General features: G+C 40.5%; 1 protein-coding gene across 5 annotated transcripts in view; it reads right to left on the reverse strand.

The window, feature by feature from the left end:
• C2CD3 (C2 domain containing 3 centriole elongation regulator) overlaps positions 1 to 17,973 on the reverse strand; it is a 127,104-nt gene that overhangs the window by 36,727 nt on the left and 72,404 nt on the right. For all 5 annotated transcript variants that reach the window (XR_016039002.1, XM_088843184.1, XM_055423655.2 and 2 more), the window contains 5 exons: positions 17,655 to 17,923; positions 17,120 to 17,209; positions 13,357 to 13,959; positions 9,610 to 9,948; positions 904 to 1,042 (listed from right to left, as the gene is read on the reverse strand). Coding sequence is in view for 4 of the 5 variants with exons in the window: in XM_088843184.1 (XP_088699310.1) it covers positions 904 to 1,042; positions 9,610 to 9,948; positions 13,357 to 13,959; positions 17,120 to 17,209; positions 17,655 to 17,923 (1,440 nt within the window). In the remaining variant the exon portion in view is untranslated. The remainder of the gene's footprint in view (positions 1 to 903; positions 1,043 to 9,609; positions 9,949 to 13,356; positions 13,960 to 17,119; positions 17,210 to 17,654; positions 17,924 to 17,973) is intronic.

Genomic DNA, 17,973 nt, shown 5'->3' on the forward strand with positions numbered 1-17,973 from the left:
CACTGTGAAAAAATAGCAGATCCGATACCATGTGTGTGGCTAGTGTTGGTGGATAAGAATTAAATTTTACAAAAGGTGATGCAGTGTAAAGATAATATTAACAATAATTAGTAACAGAACTCACACTTTTAAAAACGATGAAACAGGTACCAGCAGAAAAGGGAGGAGAGCCCTGTGCAGCAGGCCTCTGTGCCAGCCCCCAACCTCTGACCTGCAGGCCACATGGTTGACAGGACTCCTCTACCTCCTCTGTTTTTGAGCTTTCAAATCAGATCTGACATTTGTTATGTACCTACCATGTACCATGAGGTAATATCCCTAAATTTCATGTAATTTGGACCTCACAATAACTCTGTAAAAATTACCTCAACTTTACACATGATGAATCTGAGGCTCAGAAATGTTATATGACTTGTTCACACAGTTAGTGAATGACAGAGATGGGGTTGGAGGCCAAGTGTCTCTAGTTTCAAAGCCCAGGTTCTTCCTACTGCACCAGAAATCTTTCCCAAAGATGCATAAGCCACAGCCTTTCCAGAGATCTCCACCTTCTTCACTTAGATAACTTGTATACATTCTTTCACACTTAGCTGAGGTGTCTACAGGGACTGTCTTAATCCATTGTCTTTAATTCCCACTGCCCAAGAACACAGCAGAGCAAATGAGAGGACTCCATTGAATAATTTTTGAGTTGTATTGAGTAGAGTTAAAAAACACAACAAAACCTTTAAACTACCACTAGGTGTGAATTCATAAGCACTAGGATTAAATAATTGTTTGATAAGGAAAGCATTCTCCAAGTCTCTCAGTATTGTAGTGTGTGTTATATTCTTCACTTTGAGTCTGTCTCTTGGAATAGAAAGCAGATTCTGGAAGGCTGATGGTACATCATAAAATACAAACCTTGATTGCTGTTGGAAATTCCAGATGGGGGAGTCTGTGTTTTCAACCACTTGGGTATAGACAGGAGACGGCTCCTCAGCTGTTACAAAGGATACACAACAACTGGGTACTGATACTTTCCGCTGTGTCAAGGGGCTCCCTGAAATAGCAAACAGTGAAGTGACTCAACTTTAGGCTACCAAAAAAGAATATGCTGGAAGCCTCTCATTACACAGGTACAAGAAGAACCATTCCTATCTTCTACCTCTGGGTCTTTGAGCTATTCCCTGTGTCTGAAATGTTTTTGCTATTGAAACTGTTCTTTCAAGGCTCAGTTCATAAATACCACCCAGCAAGAAACAACTTCTCCCATCTCCTTGTACTCTGTGGGATGATGGAAAACACTGGATTAAGAGGAAAAAGATAGAACTGCAAGGAACTTGGACTTAAAAGTCCGATGATCAAGGACAGCTCTGCCACACACGTTCTGTGTGACTTTGGCAATGTGTGACCTTGGGCAAGGCCTATCTAGGCCACGCCCTCTTCAAACAACGTGTATGATACTTATATCTCCTCGGATGTTGTAAGCATTAAAAATAAATAACAGGGCTTCCCTGGTGGCTCAGTGGTGAAGAATCTGTCTGCCAATGAAAGAGACATGGGTTCGATCCCTGGTCTGGAAAGATCCCTCATGCTGTGGAGCAACTAAGCCCATGTGCTACAACTACTGAGCCCATGAGCTGCGACTACTGAAGTCTGTGTGCTCTAAAGCCTGTGCTATGCAACAAGAGAAGCCCCACGATGAGAAGTCTGCGCACTGCGGCTAGAGGTGGCCCTGCTCACAACTACAGAATAGCCCATGAAGCAACGAAGCTCAGCCAAAAATAAAAATAAAATTATAAAAAAACTATCACATAGATGGAGTCACATAGTATATAACCTTAAAAATAATAATAGTAGATAACATATATCACTTGCTGTGTGCCAGCATTTTTCTAAGAACTATACATGTATCAACTCATTTAATCCTTACAACAAACCTATGAGGAAGATATTATTCTCATTATATAGATTAAAAAAACTGGGGTACAGAAAGACTGGCTACAACCTGGTAAAACCAGTTTACAAGCATATTCTTGAAAGAGCAGGAAAAAAAATGATTCTAATAAAATGGCAGTAATCAAAGAATAGCTAACAGAAATCAATAAAATAGCACTCATCATTACTAATGTGAAATGTACAGAATAACACTAATATTACCTTTATCTATTGAGCTAACGTCTTAAAAGCTTTTTTATTTTCGTGAAACTTAACAGTATTACATGGACTGACTTGCTCAGCACCCACCTTCACTTACTTTTACTATTTTGTGTTCCTTTACTGTGGAGATTGAAAGGGTCACGAGTCTGCTGTGCTAGATAGAGTACGGATGGATACATACTGGTCTCTATGTATTAGATGCCATTACAACAGATTTGGAAGGCAGACAGGAGGCAGAGGACATGTTCCTTTCCCATTTGCTACTAGCATGGATGACACTGAGTTTCCTGCTCAGGGGTTGTGTCCCTGGGTCCCCAGAGGCCCAACGATAATAGAGATGATTTCCTGATCCCTGGACTGCACTCTTGGCACTGTTCTTTCTAACTTAAAAGATCTACTGGTTCTTTCCTGAAAGCTTAGCCTAGAGCCAACTCCCTGAGCCCTTCCAGTAACTTGAAGCACGTTAATATTCTACATTAAACTTTTCTCTGTTTAAAACAGCTGGAGTGAGTTGTTTCTGGCAACGAGACTCTCCCTGACGTAGCTTCCATTTCTCTTTCTCAGTCTCACCCTGCTCTCTCTGTCTCCCATTTTTTTAGTAGGTCTCAAGTTTCTCAACTGATTTCTTCCAATAAAATGTCACAAATCCTCACAGCAAGGGAGATTCTACAATAATCTGTGTCTATGTCACTGATTTAGCGTGATATACTGCGTGTTTCACTCTGACCCTCTGGGCACCAAGTTTCTTCATCAGAAACATATACTCTCAAATGACTTCGATAATTACCTACAATAAATTCTATGATGCCAAATACCTACCAATACTGCCCAGATCTCTTCTCTCATACCTCAACCCTCTCTTTTTAGGTTCACTATTTTTGAGGTTGCTATTTGCTAGAGGCTATGAAACAGAACTATTATTTCTACTTTGGAGGAAATTGTTCCTTATTCAGTCTTGAACAGAAACACTCCTTTAAGCCAAACAGGCGGGTGATAAAGAAATCAGTTTGGGATAGCAAGTCTATCAGGTTTCCCTGGCTCTGCCCTTGCAGTTGGAAATCTGGCTGGGCCTGTTTACCTTCTTAAAAAAGGTCAAGTTCTGAAATACTTTTAGAGGCAGCTGAGATGAAAACTGCTATACCTCCTATTGAATTGGGACACACACTGAGAGCAGTTAAGAGGACTTGAGATGAGCCACCTTTACCATTTAAGGGTTTTCACTGAATTTCCCGTGTTTCACCTAAGTGTGGAAAGTAGTAGTTTTATGCATCAAAAATGGTATAATCTCTCCAATGAGACTAAATAATAAATCCTTTTTTTTAAATTTTAATTTTTACAATCTTTTGGCTGTACCACACAGCATGTGGGATAGAGTTCCCTGACTAGGGATCATACCAGTGCCTCCTGCGTTGGCAGCTCAGAATCTTAACCACCAGGGAAGTCCCATAACTCCTTATTTTAGTTTTCTTATCAACACTAAATTTCTGCTGATAACATCCTTGATAACCACATAAGATGGTGTCTCTATCTCTAGTTTACAAACAAGGCAACCAAGGAATAGAGAGGTAAAGTGGCTTGCTCGTCACACATCTGGTCAACTGGAAGGTTTCCTAACTCCTATTCCAGGGATATTCCATTGCAATAGTTCTAATTAACTCTACCTGGTTAAAAGAAAAGCTCTCCCTCTGGCCTGGAGTCAATAGATGGAAACTTTCCCTCAAGCAATGCCCAGATTTGTACAATAATAAAAACTTAGCTCAGTTTTGTTAAGCTATCATTAACTGACACCAGCTCTGTGGCTTACATGCACAGATGAGTCAGATCTGATTCTTAATCTGGAACCAGACACAAACAGATAATTATAATACAATAGGATAAAGACTATACCAAAAGCACAGGGGGCTGTGGGAACGCAGAAGGACCCCTAACCCTGCCTGGGTAGTTGAAAGAGAGCCTCTAAAGGCTGATGATACTGAAGATGGTTTTGGTTTTCACTGGGTATAATTTAGATGACCTCAAATCACTTTACCTCTCTGTTCCTTGATGGCTTCATCTGTAAGACAGGGCTAGAGATACTGGTCATGTCTAGTGTAAGTTCACAAATCTTATGAGTACTGAAGCTGATTCTTGAAGGTTCCTCAGAGTTTTTTCTAACAAAAGTATCCAAGCAACTCTGGTATTTCAGAACCAGGATGACAGTGGGGACTACACTGTCTCAGTTGTAAGGCATAATTCAGGGCTGTTTATGAAGCCTCTGCATTCAGCTTTGCACTAAAGAGTCATTAGTTTCCTTCATCAATGAAGATGCTTCTAAGGCATGAGAGGGACAGACACACTGAGAACACTGCTGAAGGCAGGATGGTCAATATGGATATTAAGGAAGCATCTACCCAGAATTTTCATAAGAACTTGGCAATTTATAGCTGACTCACAGCGTGGGATATGCTGCCCTCAGCTCCATATGCTTAGAGATGATCTTATTACATTTTACAGTCGAGGAAAAGAGAAATGGGTTGCCCAAAGTCACTATACAAGTTAATGGCTTAGCTAGGGCCAGAAGCCAGTCTTCTAAGTCCCATTCCAGAAGTCTTCCTATTATATCATCATTTGGAAGCACATTTCAGAGAAATGATACGTAGGTCTGTACACTCAGGGCTCAGCACAGGGTCTGAGTGAACCATCAATATTTGCGGGGGAAGGCCTATATGGGCCTATCACTGTGAGAGTAGGACTTGGGAGACAAGAGACCTCCGAAAGTGTCCACTCTGACGCTTAATCTGCCCTGGCTAAACAGAAAGAGGCAAAATAACAAGTGATTTACAGATCTGTAACTCATGCCAGAAACATGAGAGGCAGTGAGTATCGTATTCACAAACAAAAGGACATTATGCCTGCTTAGCTGCATCACGAAGACACAGGTATTGAGATACAGAAATAAACACAGTCCCTGTCCCCACGGAACAGGCAGCCTAAGGAGAGACGCATTAAGAAACATTTTCAGTACAGAATAATAAGTGATATGAAGGAGAAAACCTGTGTAGGGATGGTGGTGGAATAAAGAAGTTTGGGGAACAGAGAGGAAAGTTTTCTACTAATAGAGGTGGTCAGTAGGCAGAAAAGTGTTAGTATCATCTGCTGCTGCTGCTAAGTCGCTTCAGTCATGTCCGACTCTGTGCGACCCCATAGATGGCGGCCCACCAGGCTCCGCCGTCCCTGGGATTCTCCAGGCAAGAACACTGGAGTGGGTCTAGTTTACTCTTAAAGGACGAGAAGCAAGTTCACTGAATAAGAGAAACCATATCAGGTAGAGGAAAGACCATGATCAAGGGTAACATGATAGAGGATGGGGCACTGGCAGAAAGCAAATTGCCTAATATAAGAAACAGTGAGAGATGAGGCTGGAAAGACTGATGAGGCCGCACGGCAGTACTCTGTGGGCTAGGCCACTGTGACTGCACTGATATAAAGTCAACAAAGTATTTTAGGTGGAGAGATGAGGTCACATTTGTTGACCAGACATAATATAATCTCAGTTGCAGAATGAAGAAGGTAGTGAAAGAGAATATTCACAGCAGTCGTTGAGAGGGCAATCCCACTCATCTAAATTCCTGAAGCCTGGACATGCAAGGAAGCAGTGACAAGAGAGAAAAGGTGATATAAAACTTTATGGGTAAGAGGACATGATCCTATACCCTGTACTGGATACAGCAGGAACTTAATACCTATTTGTCGAATGAATCTACTAATCCCTACTATCCTCTGTTAAATTCCACACAAGCAACTTTCCTGCAGGAGAGGCAAAGTAGAAAATCAGAGAACATATTAAAAGGAGAGAAAGGGCATTTGAACAAGGTCTCTGCTTCCTTATTTAACATTTACTGCTTACATTATGTGTTAGACACAGTTCAAGGTGTTGAGGATTTAGCAGTCAATAAATCAAAAAATTGCTGTCTCTGTAGGACTTAGTCTTTTTCTAGAAAGACAGAAGATAAACAAAATACACTATTTAAAAGACACAGACAAAAATAAAGCAGGAAAAAGGGACAGGTATTGTTGGGGGAGGCTGTAAGTTTAGATGGGTGACCAAGGAAGGTCTAGTTGAGTCAGTGACTTCCGTAAAGCCAGGCCAAAAGTGAAGAAAGTTCCAGGCACACAGTGAACATCAGATTCAAAAGCCTCAAAGCAGGAGTCTGCCTATACATTGAAGAAAAAGCAAAGAGGCCAGCATGGCTGGAACAAGGTGACAGAGAGAAAGAGCAGGATGCTGGGGAGAATTTGGTAACTGGTAACTGGGGGAGAAAGGAATCTAAGCTAAGAAAAGTACATGAGCCAGGGACTGGCTTGCTATATATTATGACTAGAAGGGAAAGAAAGTCACCATGGTGCCACTACTGTGTCCATGGCCCCTCTAAAATCACATCATATCCCCTTATCTGGGTTATCAGCTCTTAGAGGACACAAACTGTGTGCCATTCGCTCTGCTCTTTCTGTACCTGGCACTGGCCTAGTACAAATTTACTACTTGCTGAACTGAACTACCATTCTTACAACATAAGCACAGGACTGGACATACAGTACATAATTATCCTGGTAATACAGAATGTAAGCAGGACTAAATGATAAACACAGACAGACACAGATAAACTGATAAATACATCCTGAAAGGCAGGGTGAAGACTGTGTACTAGACCAAAGAGCAAGGCTTTAGGTGAAATTCCTTTAGGTTAGGCTTTAGGATTAAAATTCCACTCTACAGCTTATCAACTGTGTAACTCTTGAGTCATTTCAGTTTTGTGAGCTTCAGTTTCCTCATTTACAAAATGGTTGTGTACTGTAATCTGCTCATAAAATAATCCTTTGTGGTAAGGATTAAAGTGAAAGTCATTCGGTTTTGTCCAACTTTGTGACCCCATGGACTATATAGTCCATGGAATTCTCTAGGCCAGACTACTGGAGTGGGTAGCCTTACCCTTCTCCAGGGGATCTTCCCAACCTAGGGATCGAACCCAGGTCTCCTGAATTGCAGGCAGATTCTTTACCAGCTGAGCCACAAGGGAAGCCCAAGAATACTGGATAGTGGTAAGGATTAAGTGAGATAATTAATATACAAAAGTGAGAATAGAATTTTGTACAAAGAGATGCTCAATAAATTATTGCTAATTGTCAAGCCGTATTAAAAAATGCAATTTACTGTCTGAGAAGTTACAAGCATATTTTGCTTTTTGCAACATGGAGGCAACCCCTAAAACAGAACGTAACCATGTTTTTAAACATTAAATTTTATTTTCAATGCAAAAACAAAAAACCAAAACAATTTCTGCAAAAATCAAAGCTTTTTTGTGCTTTCCTTAAATTCATTCATTATCAGACTTGTCACAGATGGGCTGCATTGGTAGGGCAGTCAAAAAGCGAAAACTGTTTCCTAATTTTGTGACTCATACAGGACCTCAGTATCTCTAATACAGCACAGCAAGATTGTATGTGGAGAAGATTCTGTCCTGAGACAGAACACTTCAAGATCTCTGACACACAAAGGTGATGAGAAGGTTGAGAACCTCAGGGTCTTTGTAGAAGCTTATAATTCTGGAAGTAACATCTGTTGGTAGTATGTATATGGAGAAGTAGAAATAAAAGACAACAGTTACTGTGAGCATGAATTTTGTTTCTGTTCCGAAGTAATAAGGATACATAGCAAAAACCGAGAGGCAACACAGAATTTGTAGGAGTCAAGTAGGAAGGCCCAATCAAAAGATATATACTGAAATCTTCTGGACTCACAAAGCTATGGATTTTTAGCTCTCAGAATAATCACACATCTCAGAACTGATAATCACAGCCATTTACAGATGGGAAATTCAAGACAAAAAGAGACAGTAACTGATCAAAGTAACAAACATACACAACTTACTGCCTGGAAATATAGGACTGAAAATATTCCTACTAGAATGTAAGCATCATAAGGGCACTATTATCATCATTTTGTTCACTGTTTTATCCCCAGCACCATGGACAGTGCTCACACAGCAAATAGGATATGTTTTGTTGCTGAATGAATGAATAAATGAATGAGATAAGGCCGCTGCTCTCAAACAGCTCCTACCTAGTAGAGAAGAAAATCATGCAAAGAATGTTAGCATTAATGTATGCAATATATGCTATGATAAAAAGGGCAAAAATGCTAAGAGAGCAAATAGGTGGGTCCCACATCTAGGAAACTCTGGTAGATGGTGATGTTTGTGCTGACTCTTGAGAGAGGAATTGGAATTAAGCAGGCAAAAGAGTAGGGTGATGGCAAAAGGGAAAATTTTAGGAGAGATTACAAGGCTGAATAAAAGTAAGGCAAGGGCGAAAAAATGTAGGGCAGGGGTTCTTTGTCCCATGGATTACTTTGGCCATCTGGGGAACTCTATGGGCCTCTTCTATTCAGCATTTTTTTTTTTTAATGAATAATGTAAAATACATAAGATTATAAAGAAATCAAAGTTATCCAACATTAAAAAACTGTGATATAGCAATATATGTGTTTTATTAATATACAACAAGATTAAGTTTTAGGCTTAATAATTACTTTGGTTTAATAACTACTGAAATTCTGAAGTAATGACAGGAATAAGCGACATTCCAAGATATCTGCAGTAACTAAAATGGGATATAAAAATACCTGTGATTTGACAGCATTACAGGTACTATTAATATTACTAGGCTCTATTGCCTACACTCACAATTGGAAGAAATTGTTCAATTTTAGTTGCTGCTGTGCTACTGTTTAGTCGCCGAGTCATGTCCAGCTCTTTGCGACCCCATGGGCTGTGGCCCGCCAAACTCCTCTGTCCATGGGATTTCCCAGGCAAGAATACTGGAGTGGGTTTCTATTTCCTTCTCCAGGGGATCTTCCTGATCCAGAATTAAACCCGTGTCTTCTGCTTCGCAGGCAGATTCTTTACCACTGGGCTACCTGGAAAGCCTTAATTTTAGTTAGAGGTTAATAAAAATAAAGATGTAATTATTTTCCTATCCAAGATCACCTCCCCTGACTTTAATTCTTGGATTCCTGAGGGCTTATGGATCCAGTGCTAAGAATCCTTGGCCCGAGGTATGTAATGAAGAGGGATAAAGTTGGTATGAATAGAGACCAAGGTAGCGATCTAACAGAAATTTCAAAGACACAGCAATTTAATGGATGTGGGGATTTGATGGTGAAAAAGGAAAAGAGGAGCGTCTAAATTGATACTTTGGTTTCTGGACTGAGGAATTTATGATATACAAAATTAAGGTAACTGACAAGCCCACTTAGGTTCAGAAAGGCTTTCACACTGCTTAAACCTTTAGGCTTGAAAAATATAATTATTACTGATTAAGATGATTAGCAATTCCTCCAGACCCTGTCGTGATTAGAAAGATTTATGAAGACAGGACTGTAGCCTGCAGAGTCAGATACCTATTTATAGATAAGTGAGAAGAACATACCTTTCAAGCTTAAGTGCATTGCTCTCTCTACCAGAATGCTGACTGTGAAAGTTCCATCTGACTCAGGAGGGCCCTCCTGGGCTGGGCAGACTTCAGCTGTGGTGTTGTTGCAGGGAACCTGGGTGGAGACTGGAGACTTCCGGTGACCATGTGGTGGAGAGAGCTGGGTCTCATCAATTCCTCTGGGGACCTGCTCAGACTCACTGTGGCTGCTGCAGTCCATGGAGTCCAGCTCATGAGTGGGCCCAGGGTGTGAAGAAAGAGAGGAAAGAACCACATGAACTCTCAAGGCAGCTCCCGAGAGGTTGGAAGCGTTTCGTCCAAATAGGGGATAAACACCTGCAAGAGGATGGAGAAGAATAAATCGAGCAAGCAGGAACACTTTCTAAACCTGGAGATGTTCACTGAGGGTGCTTGTGGTCCTCCCTTGTTTGGTAGGGCCATAGGCCCTAACATACCAATTTGCAAAAGAAACTGTGAGGTTAATATACACTGTGAGAGTTTTTACTATCTCCCCCGCAAACCCTCAACTCTATCTGAAATAATGGAAAGCAATGAGAGGCTGGATTTTAAGCCAAAGCTGAATGACTACCAGGCACAGCTGCTACGGAAGGAATCCATGAGCTAAGGGGGTAGCTAGACTTAAATGACTTCTGGAGTCTCTTAAAAGTTTAACATTTGATGAAATCAAGAGTAGCTTGTTTTTTCTTCTGTAAGTCCCCCTGGTTCCTCTTCTTAGGTCTCTTATTAGGAATCCGACTTGATGATCAATTTAGCCTGTTTCAACAAATAAATAGGTTTTGGCAGCAGCCCTGAAGATCACTTGGAAGGGAAAGAGGAGGCTGTGGTAGGAGGCAAAAAGAAAAGAGAGTATCTGTTGAGTATTTTTTATGTGTTACAATCTCAGAGGGGTTAAGTAACCTGGTGAGATGACTTTTCCAGTAAGTGGCAAATTTAAACCCAGGGATATAACTTTTCTGGTTTGCTGGGTATTAAAATGAGATTTTATTTATAGAGCAGAGGGCACTAATAGTTTCTTCAGAATCTCAGTTTCCTTCATAAGACTCATTCCAATTAACAGGGCAGCAGAGGATGATGTGGTTAGATAGCATCAGACTCAGTGGGCATGAATCTGAGCAAACTCCAGGAAACAGAGAAGGACATGGAAGCCTGATGTGCTGCTGCAGTCCATGGGGTCACAAAGAGCTGGAAATGACTTAGTGACTGAACAACAACAAACACTTCAGGAAAATGGGCTTTACTGATTCAGACTGCAATAAGAGGGAGTCTTTCCTGTCTTTTTCTGTTTTTAGGCAACCTGTTTTTTTCCCGTGCAATCTGTAGATTATTATGATTATCACAGACACAAAATAAAGGCAAGTCATAGAAAGGAAGATACCAAAAGCAACAGTGTTATATCCTTATCCTCAAGAAATTTAACAGTACTTGGAAAGATGGTTGGATGGATAATTAGATGAACTGATTACAACCCATTCAATAAACATAAAATGCTAGACTTTGTATAATGCCCTATTACAAGTGGATAAAAAGCTGACAGGAGTGGGGAGAGGGGAAGAGTTATTTATGTTCAAATTCTGATCCTTAAATCTATATTCAGTTTCCCAAACCTACCTGCTTCAGCAAAGTTATAAGCCTGTTTTTATGAACTTTAGTTCAAGTGAGCTCTGTATACTTCACGGATTTTTTCTATAATCTCTCTGAAGTGACTCTAGGCCAGCCCAGACAAAATAGGGCACATAGCATTTGATGAGGTGCTCACCAGAGTCGGAATTATACCTGCTGAGTCCAGAGAGAATTAGAGAATCTAGGATGATCACCGTGATACTCAGTCCTCCTCTAGCTTGGGCTACCTGCTCAGTAACAGGGTAGGAGCACAAGGCTAACAGAGCTAAGATAGGGTTGTGACTCAGTTTCTTCAACTGTATAGTGAGGAAAATTACCTTATAGGAACATTAAGGTATATAAATATGACATTTGTAAAGAGTCTAAGGTTCATCTAGTCAAGGCTATGGTTTTTCCAGTGGTCATGTATGGATGTGAGAGTTGGACTATAAAGAAAGCTGAGCGCCAAAGAATTGATGCTTTTGAACTGTGGTATTGGAGAAGACTCTTGAGAGTCCCGTGGACTGCAAGGAGATCCAATCAGTCCATCCTAATGGAGATCAGTCCTGGGTGTTCATTGGAAGGACTGATGTTGAAGCTGAAATTTCAATACTTTGGCCACCTGATGTGAAAAGCTGACTCACTGGAAAAGACCCTGATGCTGGGAAAGATTGAGGGCAGGATGAGAAGGGGACGACACAGGATGAGATGGTTGGATGGCATCACCGACTCAATGGACATGGGTTTGAGTGAACTCCGGGAGTTGGTGATAGACAGGGAGGCCTGGCGTGCTCTCTCCGGTCGCAAAGAGCTGGACACGACTGAGCGCTGAACTGAACTGAAAGAATCTAGTCTGGTCATCTTCAATCCATTCTGTAGCATAGCTGCCACACTTATTGTTCTAGAAAGTAAAGCTATGTCACTCTTCTGTTCAGAACTCATTAAAATAGCTTTCCATAGCTCTCAGAAAAAAGCCTAAACTCTCCTGCTTAGAACAGGCTTCCCACACAATCCTCCTGCTCACCTCTCTAGCTTCATTCCCCACAATTTCCCAACCTATATATCCTGTGATTCAACAGCACCAAATTACTGACAACACCTAAAATGTATCAGGCTGCTTCCTGCCTCTGTGCCTTCACCCATGCTATTCCCATTTAGAAAACCATTTTCCCCGCCTTTTCTTGACTTATTTCTAAATCCTTTGAAACTCAGGTGAAGCATCACTTCCCCTGACACATCATCCTTGGACCAAAGATCTGCTGTGTCCCTGTGCTCCCACAGCACCACCGAGAATACCTTTTCATAGTTCTTACACTTCACTGTATTTACTACTCCACTCCCCCATTAAACAACAGGCTCATTAACTATTTTTGATTCATTTTTTGAATTCCCAGGGTCATGGACATAGAGCAAATACTGAACAAATGCTTGAAAGAAAAGCACCAATAATGCCACTTGCAAAATACTACCTTTTTCCTTTCTGTCTTGTGAGCCAGTTAATTACCATGTAGACTTTCTGATTCCAAGATGTGCTGAGAAAGGATATCCTAATTTCATTAACAGGTATATTTCTCAGTGTATTTAAAAACTAACATTTTAGATTATCATATAGGCTCTTATACATGGGATTAGAGGTAGACCCTAAATTCACTTCTTCTTATTTTACATGTATTAACTGAGGACTTACAGTGTTCTAGGCACTGTGTTAGGTACAACAATCTGGTGAATTTGTATGTACTTTAAGGCTACAAAGTTCAGAGCCAGTTCTAAGATCTTAGACCATATACCTTAGGCTCCACTAAGGTATATTGTCACTAGATAATGCCCTTCTTAAAGCAGCCAGCAGACCTCTTTCCGAAATCTCTTTACTTTCAAGAAGCATTATTAAATTACTATTAATTTTTCAACATGTAATAATGGACAGAATACTTACTAATAAGTGACCTTGGGCAGTTACCCAACCTACCTGAGCCTCCATTTTCATGATTGAAAAATGAGTTTGATATCTATCTTATAGATTTCTGGGAGGACCAAATAAAATAATGTCAGAGAGGGTATCTCACATGGTGCTTGTCACAGAGCAGAGGTGCTCAAACCACAAGCACTAAGGCTGACATCACTTACCACTGACAGTGAGTGTCCGTGCTGACCTCTCCCCAAGTCTGGTCAAGTCCACATAGGCTGAGCCAATCCAGCTGTCGGTCTGGTGGGGCCTCTCCACACTCTCATTGCCATAAGCGCGCCACACCTGGATCTCTAACCTCTCCTCTCTGAAGTACCAAAGCAGTGATGGGTTCCTAGTGACTTCTGCTCTTTTGGATGCCTTGAATGTAACCATGACCTGCTTTTTGTTTGTAGATTCCTTAGGCTTCTTGAGAGGGGTCCAAAAGCCTTCATGATCATATAGCTTGTAGCGGAGGTAGCAATATGTACTCTTATGAATGTGGCTGTGGCCGGCAAGCAGCACGCAATGGATGGGCAGCCAGAGCCTCGGGGTGGAGATGGTGACAGTGGCTGGCTCCTCTTCATCCATCTTGACAAAATCCTTCAGATTATTCTCAATGCTCCAGCCCAATAGCTCAGCAGCTTCCAATACCCGCTCTCTGTCTCCAGGATGGGTGAAGGAAACTGAAAGCTCCAGACCACCCACAATCTTCTGCATGAGTTCCAAGCCATGAGGCAGGCCCCCCTCTTCTGGGAAAATGATAGGATACCATCCAGTGATCCCTTATGAGAGAAAAGGAAGATTTTCAATTATTGTTTTAAAAGTAAAAAGAATTTCTGCATAAGAGTCACCATCACCCTGGTCCAATATAGAAAAGAAAACATAAACCCACAGTGCACTGAAGTTTGTTTCATCCGACCACTGAAAGGCAATGAAATCAAGTGGAAGAACAAAGGTTAGGAGCTGGAAGATCGGAATTTTCTCCTTGGCTCAGCCCAAAATTTGTGGTTCAGTCTGGGTAAGCCATTAATTTCTTTTAGTCTTATTTCATTACCTGACAAATGGGAAAAACAGTGCCAATCTTGCTTACCAGACAAAGTTATTATGATTGTCAAATGAGATAATGGTTCTGGAAGAGCTTTGAAAGAGAATTAAAAATGTGAAATATTATTATGATACAATGAGTACAATGGAGAAGGCATGGGACAGGATCAGGAGATCTGACAGATGTCTAGCCATGGGTCTTTTACCAAGGGAACTGCCGCTTACTGAACACATACTAAGGACCAGGTACTAGACTTCAAAATAAAAATTTTAAATACTTGTTACTGGGTATCTACTATGTGTCAGAAATTCTTATGCTTTATACATATTGTGTTCTAAGTTGCTTCCATGTGTCCCACTCTGTGTGACCCTAAACTGTAGACCACCAGGCTCCACTGTCCATGGGATTCTCCAGGTAAGAATACTCCAGGGGTTGCCATGCCACTCTCCAGGGGATCTTCCCAACCTACAGATCAAACTCATGTCTCTTATGTTTCCTACATTGGCAGGTGGGTTCTTTATCACTAGCACCACCTGGGAAGCCCTTATACATATTACATCGTTTAATTTTCTTGATAACCCTGTCAAGTTCTGAGGATTAAATAGGACAATAATCCATACTTTACAGATGAGCAAATGAAAGCTCAGAGACCTTCCCAAGTTGTTACAGCTACCAGGCAGTAAAGCTAGGATTTGAATCTAGGTATAGCTGGCTTTAAAGTCTACAATCCACCTATTACAAGTTCATAATATCTTATCTAGAATCTTCCGGATCAGATTTGTTTATAATTTAAAAAATTTTCAGATCTTAGAAAGGTAATATGGTACATAAATTGAACGCTATGTACTAGTCAGTGGTCACGTAGGTCAGGGGTTGGTAAATTTATTCTGGAAAAGGGCAGATGGTAAATATTTTAGGCTTTTCAGTCATATAGTCTCTGTTGCAGCTATTCAATTGTGTTGTAGTGAGATAGCAGACATGGACAATATGTCAATGAATGGGCACAATGTGCTCCAATAAAACTTTATATAATCAGGAAGTGGCCTAAGTCAAAAAATAAAGACTAAACAGTCTCATGTCAGTTGGCGTCAGGTTTGGCTGCTTATCTAATTTAAAAAAACTTGTAATTTTTCTGAGCTTTTTGGATTTCGTAATTAAGTAAAGCAGTTTATAGACTGGTATAATATTCACAGCAATTTTCTGAGATTTTATTAATTAAAATTTTAGATGAGAAGATTCAGACTTATTGAGACGAATTTGCCAAAGGTCACTTACAGTGTTATGATTTAATGCATTTAATTTTGGGGGGCCTTCCAAGTTTTCATTTATAAAATGAGAATGCTGAAATGAGAATGTAGATCGCCAAGACTCCTTTTGACTTTAGTCTAAAAACCTACAGCTTTGGTTTAGTAATTTCTCATCACTGGGTATTAATTTCCTCACAACCAAGTGGTTCTTAAATTATTTGGTCACAGATCCCTTGGGCAGTAATGAAAGTTGGCCCAGAAAAATGCTCAACTATGAATCCACAAAGAATTTCACACCATTTTAGCATTTAAGAACTGCTGCATAGGATCGTTCCTCTGGCTCTGTGATTCTATAACTGAGATTACTGGCAGGAGGACACAAAACAGAATGTTCACTTTAGAATAATTGACTATAAAGACAAATGCTACATTCCAAATTGTCAAAAGGTTTATTTCCAAGTGGTTAAATTTAATTTGTGAAGATGGGATTTCTCAGATGGTGCCTATTTGCTGACAAACTCTGCAGTAAGTTTCAGAAGGAAAGAAACCATGTGGCCAGCCCTGTGCACAGATTTTTTTATATGTATAACTTCATTGAATGCTTCACTAATCCTGCAAAGATCTTATTACTTCCATTTTTAGAGATTCCATTTAGAGAGCTGAGAGATGAAGTGACTTGTCCTAGATCACAAAAAGTGATCTTTGTCCTAGATCACAAGAAGTGAGATTTGAACGCTTTCTCAAGTTGTAGAGACTTCTTTCTGGCAGGCACATGGTATCTGCTTATTGAGTATTGCTCAAATTTCAATTCACAGTTAGAACTGGGAGATGTGTGCTAAATTTTGGAAAATAGATCATATAATCCTAGGGAGGAAGATGGGCAAAAGAAGGAAACTTAACGTTTACTGAGTGCCTACTATGTGTCAGGTACTTTACATATCCTATCTCACTGAGTCCTACCTCATAGACTTGTTACCATTAACAGTCTCCATCTATAAGGTAAGTGGGACTCAGAGAGGTCAAGGTCACTGAGCTAGTAAAAAGCAGGATGGGACCAATACTTCCAGACTGCTGTCCTGGTGGTCGTAACCTTCTTTCGGGTCTCTATCTCACAGCCTCATTCCTTCTTCAGTGAGACAGAAGAGTATAGTGAAAAACAATGGGCAAACCTGGATTTGATTTCCAGGACTCTACTACGTGGCTGTGTGGCTCTGACAAATCACTTAAACTCTGTGAGCCTAAATTTTCTCATTTGTCAAATGAAGATAATCCTAGTATCCCTGACAGTAAGAGTTACCCTGGGGTACAAATGAGATCTGAGAAAATATTTTACATAGTGCTATATAATGCAATAGGTATTGCCAAATTTATTATAAGCAGTATCATCATCATTTCCTTTCCTGGGGGAAGATGACAGTACAGTGTTTTGAGCTTCTCTGCTTTATTAGAAGACTTCTGAAATAACTAGCAAAGGACTTAAAATATTTCTGAGAAAACTTCTGAGGTATTTGGCAGAATTAAGAAGTATGTGCTAGTCTTCCCTCCCTCTCCCCCACCCCATATCTTGCAAGAGAGCCAAACAAGATAATCTTGAGCAGGGAAGTGAATAGGAAAGGATAGAATTAGAAAGTGATAATCCAGGATCCCTACCAGATCTCTTGATCAGCAGATCTTTTGTTGGAATCTTTACTACTCCAAGCAGATAATCCTTGAATGAGTGGATACTGGTTATATCACTGGCTGTTAAATCAAACAAAAAAACGGGAAATTAGTTGGTGGTCTACTGACTAAAGGGCTTATGTTACAATATAGTCATATGAGAATCCATTTATACTCAGTGAATTTCAGTGTTGGAAGGTGCATTAGAGATCATCTTGCTCCAGTCAAATCTTAAATGCCTTCTAAAGCATTTAAATTAAATTATTAAGTATGTGTATACCCACACTTAAGTAATTTTACTTTGAAAAATTCAGGCATACAGAAGTTACAAGAATACTTACGAACTCCTATATATCCTTCAGTTAGATTCACCTGCTAACAACTTGACACATTTTCTTTACTTCTCTACATTCTCTTAAACACACTCAATACATATTCTACATATTTTTGCTATACCCTTTAGAAGTAAGTTGGAAGCGCTATACCATTCAAAACAGAATGCTTTTTAATTGTGACTGAGCCTCACCTGACTTGGTATCTTCATGATAAACAGCAAAAGTAACTTCTGCAAACTCTAACAGCTCTGCCAGGAAACAGGCTTCTCCACTGCAGTGCTGAGTTACCAAGTTACATGAGAACTCGCTGTGATGGGAGAACTCAGGGCAGAAGGAACAGGCCACAGGGCGGGTTTGACGCTGTTCTCCTTTGGGCAGGAAGGACAGGCGAATGGTGACAAAGGCATTGACCCCGACTGTGGCACTAAACCGCAGAGCAGGTTCCTGCTCAGCCAAAGCCCTGTGGGGGAAGAGGGCAGGAATATCAGAAATGGGAAGGATGCAGTATCA

The sequence above is a fragment of the Moschus berezovskii genome, chromosome 14 (assembly GCF_049115385.1).
Source record: "Moschus berezovskii isolate FMDL1 chromosome 14, NW_MosBer_1.0, whole genome shotgun sequence".
NCBI classification, from domain to species: domain Eukaryota; kingdom Metazoa; phylum Chordata; class Mammalia; order Artiodactyla; family Moschidae; genus Moschus; species Moschus berezovskii.